This window comes from Lolium rigidum, chromosome 7 (genome assembly GCF_022539505.1).
Source record: "Lolium rigidum isolate FL_2022 chromosome 7, APGP_CSIRO_Lrig_0.1, whole genome shotgun sequence".
Classification (NCBI taxonomy): Eukaryota; Viridiplantae; Streptophyta; class Magnoliopsida; order Poales; family Poaceae; genus Lolium; species Lolium rigidum.
The window spans coordinates 75,610,885-75,619,385 of NC_061514.1; the positions used below are offsets into that span (position 1 = coordinate 75,610,885).

Consider the following 8,501-nt stretch of genomic DNA (forward strand, 5'->3'; position numbering starts at 1 on the left):
TGTCAATAGTGTGTTTTTCTATCACCTTGTGCTATCCTTTGTGATCTATCTCTAATTTCACACAAGCATATTGTTGGCCTTCATGATCTATTTCTAGTGTGACAAAAGTATATTGTTGGATCATGCATCATGTGGCTTCCAGAGAATTGTCAAGTTGAGTCTCTAATCATGGATTGGCTTGGGATAATTATTCTGGTTTAACTTGGACATGATCATGAATGGATTCATGACATATGTTTTCAAGAATCACTTCTAGGTTGGTGTGTGTGTGCATCACTGCTGGACATGGTTTTGCTGCACGTCTAAGAAATTATGGCGTATAGAAGTTTGTTTTGATTTTCGAAGTTGACTGAGATAAAGGTCTTGATACAACCAATTCTTCATTTGGATCATGTTTGTGGACATCGGTCCACGACCGGCCAGATTCTTGTCGAGATAATTCTATTTTACTTTGCTTGTATGTTTGATGTGCCATTTGCTATGTTGAATATAACGGTTTTTCTTTTCAAGGAAGAATATATATGGTTTTCAAACGGTAGTAACTATTTACTAGGTTGCTGTCGATGGTGGACCTATACTCCTGGTTTAATCCAGGATAGTGCTATTTATGTAAATAACTCTATGCTTCAACATATTTTTTTGACAATCAATACCATATATATTTATAGTAGCAAATAATACATGGTAGAGATACATGAGCTGTCTCCAGCGATTACAAAATAAAGTCTAAAAGAAACTAGCAAGTCTTCGAGGTCTTCAAACTCTTCCAAGATATAATCTTGTACTTTATGCTTGATCATTGATTCCTCCAGTGATTGATATTTCTTGTTTATCTGTTCCAAAACAATATGCGCTTGAATTTCTGAAGCCTTAGATGAGTTGGTCTTGATTTTCTTAGTTCCTTGGAATACTGTTACAAGAAGAAACTTATGCATACTTCTATTTTGCTAGGGCTTGGGGTGTTGCCCCAATATTTTCAAACTAGGATAAATACATGTATCTGTCTTAACATGATAATGCACACGACGATGTCCTATCTATAAGTCTTGATGATTCAAGTTTCTCCAGCATCATACCTGCTTTTAGTGTTCGGTTCCAATTTCTAGTTGGTTCAGTTGCTTACCCAAAACACTCATGGAGTTATGTACTGCTCAAGTGGCCCTAACACTAAGTTTAATGCACCAAATATTGGGGATTTCTGGGTTTGTAGACGACCTCTTCATTTCCTTAGGCATGGAACAAGAAGTTTGCCAATTGCAAAAACCTTGTTCAAAACGGTTCTCTTTGCTTCTCATCTCTTAGCAGCAACAAATGTGTCTTTCCATATAAGGTGTTGACATTCATATTTCTAGTACTGGGTTTATCTCCTTTTTAATGTATGTATATCTGAACTGCAAAGTAGGTGATCATATTTGCCTCTTTAAAATGCTCTTCGGCCATTCTCGTTATTAGTTCCGTCATTTGTACAGGAGCACTGATGTATTTTCTAATTACTATTTCAAATGTAACTCTCTCTTCTCTTTTTTGCAAAGAATAACAAAACTATGGTTTGAATGATAGCAACTATCTACTGAGCTGCTGTGGGCATATGCTCTTGGTTTAATATGGATGGTACATTTATGCAAATAACTTGATGCTTCAACGTTGATTTCTCTAATGATCAATAGTTCTCATTTATCTGTTCTGAAACAACATACTCATGAATTTGTACAGCCTTAGCTGAGTTGGTCTGTTTCTTCTTAGTTCCATGGAATATTGTTACTATAAGAAACTCATGCTCACTTCTATTGTGCTTAGGCAACAAGGATTCTTTGCCACCAAAATCAAATTAGGAGAAATATATACAATACCAATCTTAACATGATAATGCACACAATGATGTTGTATTTACAAGTCTTAACAATTCATGTTTCTTCAGCAGTGTACCTGCTTTCAGTGTTCGATTCAAATTTCTCAGTTGGTTCAGTTGCTAAGTCTACCCAAAATATGCATGCATTTATGTCGTGCTGAAGTGACACTAACACTAATGCTAACCGAATATCGAATATTTCTTGGTTTGGAGACAACCGTTTCATTTTTTTGGGCATTGAACAAGAAAGTTACCAATTACGAAAACCTGTTCAAAACTGTTCTCCTTGCTTCTCTTATCTTAGGAGCAACAGATGTGTCATTCCATATAAGTACTGCCACATGGGCGAACCTAGCGTCCCTCCAGCCCGGGCGGCCACCCAGACTTAGCCGCAGCGCAACACTATACGTCAACTGTTTTTTTATTCTGATTTAAATAAGTATTAGAACCCTAATCACTTTCGCTGATACTTCACCCTCACCCAGGCTTCGAAAAATTTCTGGGTCGGCCACTGGTCTGCCATTCATATTTCTTGTACTGCGGTTATCTCCTTTTTTATTTATTTTGTGTATATATCTGGACTGGAAAGTAAGTGGTCATATTTGCCTCTGTAACATGCTTGTCTGGCTATTCTCGTGAAGGATTTTGTCACTTTTACTGGAGCACTGGTGTATTTGCACTATTATGCATTGACTAGTAGTACTAACCTGACTTGGTATGGTTGAGTTTGTTCTGTGTCTGTTGGAAGATTTTTCGCTTCTAATAATTTGCCTTGTGACCTGATGACATTTAACACGAGGTTTAGGCTGGCTGCCTTTAATGTATAGATAACCCACATGAAACACTCTTACACAATGTATATTTAACACTAGACTTCTCCTTCATATTTTGGGGCCTCTGTTCAGGTCCAAACTTTTCTTAATTTGACTTTGATGCGATTTGAACCCTGTGTTTTGAGGGTTTCTGGCTGTTCATTCCATTTAGTTTCTTTATTTCCTTCCTCTCGATTTTGCAGGGCTAAGCAGGTTATAGTGGCAGCGCTTTCTTTCTTTCCTTCTTTTCTGACCATCAATTGGCTTGAGATAAGTATCCTGTATTGGGTTTAACTTGGATATGATTTCGATAAACTCTAGTTCAGAGTTTAATTTATTGCACTGTGCATGACTTGAAATAGTATTTGCTAGTTAGAGCATTGATTCATGACATACATCTTTCGAAAAATCATTTCAACTTCTCTTGAGGAGCATCACTGCTGGACATGGTTTTGTTGTGCATTTAAAAATGTAAGATTTCTAGAAATTCATTTCCGATCTTTTAAGTTTGCTGAGATAAAGTTCTTGACTCTTGATACCATCATTAGATCATGTTTTGTGAAATATTGGTCAATCATTGGTTCTTAGGCAGATTCTTGTCGAAATGTTTTTTTACTGCGGTAGTATGTTTATATGTCTGACGTGCCAATTTATTTTTTGAATACAACTGTTTATTTTGCACGAAATAACATAGCTGTTTTTAACGATGACACCTATTTACTAGGTTGCTGCTGTCGGCCTATACTTTCTTTTAATGTGCGATAGTGTTATTTATGCTTCAACAGTAATTCCTCCAACGATCAATAGTTCTCATTTATCCAGTAGTTTTTTTTACTGCGGTACTATATTTGAATGTCTGACGTGCTAATTGATTTTTTTGAATACAACTGTTTATTTTGCAAGAAAGAACATAGCTGTTTTTAACGATGGCAACTATTTATTAGGTTGCTGCTGTCGGCCTATACTTTTTTTTAATGTGGGATAGTGTTATTTATGCTTCAACAGTAATTCCTCCAATGATCAATAGTTCTCATTTATCCAGTATGAATATAGCCGAGTTGGTCTGTTTTTTCTTAGTTCCATGGAATATGGTTAAAAGAAGAAACTTATGCACACTTCTAAATTTCCTTGGGCTGACCACAATAGTCTTGCAACTGATATTTTCAAACTATGAGAAACTTATAAAATACCAGTTTTAACATGATAATGCACACAATAACTGTCCTTTTTACAGATCTTAACAATTCATGTTTCTTCACCATTGTACCTGCTTTCAGTGTTTGATTCAAATTTCTCAGTTGGTTCAGTTGCTAAAGCTACCCAAAACAATCATGCGGTTATGCAGGGCTCAAGTGACCCTAACACTAACGTTAATGCACCAAATATGTTGGTGATTTCTGGGTTAGAAGACGACCTTCTCATTTTCTTTGGCATTCAACAAGAAGTTCCCAATCACGAAAACCTGTTGAAAATGGTTCTCTTTGCTTCTCATGATCTCATCTCTTTGGAGCAACAAGTGTGTCATTCCATATAAGGTCTTGGCATTGAACAAGAAGTTTACCAAATTACGAAAACCTGTTCTCTTTGTTTCTCATCTCTTAGGAGCAACAAATGTGTCATTCCATATAAGATTTTCAATTCATATTTCTGGTACTGAATTTATCTCCTTTTTGTTTTGTGTATATATTTGGACTGGAAAGTAAGTGGTCATATTTGCCTCTATAACATGATGTCTGGCTATTCTTGTCAGAGATTTTGTCACTTGTACATGAGCACTGATGTATTTGCACCATTATGCATTGACTAGTAGTACTAACCTCACTTTGTACGGTTGAGTTTGTTCTGTGTCTGTTGGGGGACTTCTGGCTTCTAATAAAATGTGCCATGTCTTGTGATCTGATGACACTTAAGATGTGGATTAGGCTGGTTGCCTTTAATGTATAGATGACCCACTTGAAACACTCTTACGCAATGTCTATTTAACATTAGACTTCTCTTTCATATTTCTGAACCCTGTGTTTTGAGTGTTTCTGGCTGTTCATCCCATTTAGTTTCTTTCTTTCCTTCCTCTCGATTTTGCAGGGTTAAGCAGGTTGTAGTGGCAGTTCTTTCTTTTTTCCTTATTCCCTGACCATCAATTGGCTTGAGATAAGTATCCTGTATTTGGTTTAACTTGGATATGATTTCCATAAACACTACTTTTGAATACAACCTAGTAGTTCAGAGTTTACTTTATTGCATTGTGCTTGACTTCAATAGAAATAGTATTTACTAGTTGGAGCATTGATTCATGACATGCATTTAAGAATGTAAGATTTCCAGAAGTTCATTTCTGATCTTTTAAGTTGGCTGAGATAAAGGTCTTGAGTCTTGATACCACCATTTCTTCATTTAGGGGCAAGGTTGTCAAAATAATTCTGTTTCACATTTTTTACTTCACTAGTATGTTGAATTTCTGACACAATTGCTATTTAAATACAACTGTTTCTTTTTTGCAAGAAAGAACATAGCTGTTTTTATGAAGACAGTAACTGTTTACTAGGTTGCGGCTGTCGGCCTATACTTTTTGTTTAATGTGGGATGGTGCTATTTATTCTTCAACAGTAATTCCCCAATGATCAATAGTTCTCATTTATGTGTTACAGAATAATATACGCTTGAAGTTGTGAAGCCAGCTGAGTTGGTCTGTTTTTCCGTAGTTCCAAGGAATATCGTTAGAAGAAGAAACTTATGGACACTTCTAAATTTTCTAGGGTAACAATCACAAGAGTCTGCCCACCGATATTTTCAAACTAGGTGAAACATATGCAATACCAGCTTTAACATGATAATGCTCCTATTTACAGGTCTTAACAATTCATGTTTCGTCACAATTGTACTTGCTTTCAGTGTTGATTCAAATTTCTCAGTTGGTTCAGTTGCTAAGGCTACCCAAAACAGTAAAGCTATGCACTGCTCAAGTGACCCTAACACTAACGTTTAACACTGAATACTGGTGTTTTCTGGGTTAGGAGACGTCATTCTCATTTTCTTCGGCATTCAATAAGAAGTGTACCAATTACGAAAACCTGTTGAAAACGGTTGTCTTTGCTTGTCATCTCTTTGGAGCAACAAATGTGGCATTCCATATAAGGTCTTGACATTCATATTTCTGGTACTGGGTTTATCTCCCTTTTATCGTATGTATACTGAACTGAAAGTAGGTGATCATATTTGCCCCTTTAGCATGCTGTTTGGCTGTTCTCGTCAGGAGTATTGTCACTCGTACATGATTACTGATGCACCATTATGCATTGACTAATACTAATGAGCCTTGGCACTGTGGAGTTTGTTCTGCGTTTGTTGGGAGATTTTTGGCATCCAATTGAACGTGACATACTGACATGCCTTGTCTGGTGGCACATAACATGAGGATTCGGCTAGCTGCTTTTAATGTATAGATGACCCACATCAAACTCTGCTATATGTACTACGTCTATTTAATTAGCAAGTAGTCTTCCCTTTCCTAGCTGGATGCCGCTGTTCAAGTCTAAAACTTTTCTTAGTTTGACCCAATCTAAACCTTGTACTGTGAGCGTTTCTGGCTGATCATTCCATTTAGTTCCTTCTTTCCTTCTCGACCATGCAGGGTTAACCAGGCTGTAGCGGCGATGCTGTCCAACTGATTAATCAAATAATGGAAGGATACCCTTCGCCTGTAAGTTTCCTGCTGCAACTTGCGAGCTGTACCTGTACACGTCATGTCATGGAATGTTGTTATTGTTGAATGTTGATTTGAACCTCGAGCCAATGAGTTGAACGCAAGTGACAAATCATCGCACCTGCGAACTACCTGACGATGACTTCATCTCCACCCTAGTTTGTTGAGCTTTTCAGTTGGAAAAGGATCGCCTTTAAATGCTGACTGACCAAGAGACGCTGCGAGCTCACATCCAGGAAGAGTTTTCCTCAAAATGGAGATACGAAATAAGAGCTGCTCCAGTTGTTAGTAGCGGAAGTCAATTTTGGAGAATTGTTGTATGGACTGAAGCTAGCGTTGCAAATATACGAGTACTAGGATTACATGTAAACACAGAGCACAAGTGCACGCAGGCACGGTGCACACATCGTTTTCATTCGACGGGTCGACGCCGCCATCAGAGAAGTTATTCATCATTTTCGTGGTTCAGTTTCTCTCGTGCTTGTTATTAGTCTCATCTGTCCGTGGTCTAACGATGACACATCAAGTTTAGCTGACTGTCCAGTGTCTAGTACTACCCTACCATACGAGAGACGGCACTGTCAGTACACGGTACACCTGGCCTGTCTTCCCGATCGCCCTGTGAAGAAATAGTTGCGCTACAGTCATGCAAGTGACCTGACCTACCTTACGGCCGCAATGCGCCATTGTCGTGCTCAACTGAAGCACCATCAGGCATCCCAGAAATTTTGCGAGGTTCCATCACGAAACCTACAAGCCATGCTACTGTTACCCTTTTCGGTCCACGGCTCACACCTCACGCCCCCATGAGCTCATCTCCACGCTTTTGATGTTCACCGCAGTTAGGCAGCTCACGCAGATGGTTTCCTTAGTGGTGACCTGATCGCCTATTTAAGATTACAGTGTCACCATGAGCTCATCTGCACCGGTAAATATCAGTATTACTGTCACATCACAGTGAGTGAGTGAGTGAGTGAGTGACAGGCAGCTAGCATGAAGACGTCCTGCTTCCTGCTGGTGCTCCTGCTCGCCGTGGCCACGGGGAGCAGGCTCTCGCTGGCCGCCCGCGAGGGCGGCAGCCTGGGCCGCGAGCTCGGCGAGCTCTTCGCCAAGGCCGGCAGCTTCCTCACCTCGGCGGGCCGCGCGGGAGCGGACGGGTGGCACTCCGCCGCGGCGACGACGGAGGTGGACACGTCGGCGACGTCGACCCTGATGAGGCACGGCCACGGCGCCCAGGCGGGGGCGCGGAAGCGGCTGAAGAAGGCGTCGGTGAACTGCATCCCGGCGGACATGTGCCGGAAGAAGAAGGTGCTGTGCGGGAAGCGGTGCTACAGGACGTCGTCGCACGCCGCCGGCGCCGGGGCTGGCGTCGATCACATCCCATCGAACCGGTGCGTCGTGAGGTGCAAGAAGTGCGTGCCCACCTGCTAGATATCCCGGCCGTGCGTTGCACGTACGGTTCATGGTCGCGCCATCCCTTCCTGTTTGATCGGGGTTCCTCGTCGTGTCGTGATCGATCCATGTTAGCTTCCTTTGATTTCCTTAGGGTTCATGCATCAGTTGAATAAACAGGGCAAGCCTCTCGTGCCCTCGTGCATGCAGTATGGGTAGAGGATGGATTTAAAGGAAAATTGTAGTGCTACTGTTGTTTTGCACTTTTGCTACATTTGGATGTGCTCTCCACCTTGATATTTTTTTAGACAATATAGTATAATAGTCCCTCCGTTCATAAAATAATGTTGGAGATTTGTTTGAATTTAGATATATCTATACACTATCTAAATTTAGATAAACTTGCCACATTTTTTTATGGACAGAGGTAGTATCATGTTAATACTTCACTCTGTTTGGTTGATTGATACAATTTTATATTAAATCCGCGTCAACTAATACAAAACGAAGGGAGTACCACTTTTCCAATAGTAAGGCTTACATTTTCTCCAAAAGTCAAACTACGCAAAATTTGACCATGTTTAAAAAAATCATTAATATGTACGATCCAAAATCAACACCGTCCAATACAACAATAAATATAATTTTATATGACACCTATATTAGTTGTCTCGGTTTTGCTAGTTGTCTATCTTTAGTTTTCAATCGAGCCCTACTTCATCATATTTGCATTGTGATTCATGCACTT

General features: G+C 39.8%; 1 protein-coding gene across 1 annotated transcript; it reads left to right on the plus strand.

Moving 5' to 3' along the window:
* The first annotated feature begins 7,354 nt into the window (after window positions 1-7,354).
* LOC124677174 lies at window positions 7,355-7,792 on the plus strand. The gene has a single exon (XM_047213173.1). The coding sequence runs from the start codon at window positions 7,355-7,357 to the stop codon at window positions 7,790-7,792; it is 438 nt and encodes a 145-aa protein (XP_047069129.1).
* Window positions 7,793-8,501: the final 709 nt, after the last annotated feature.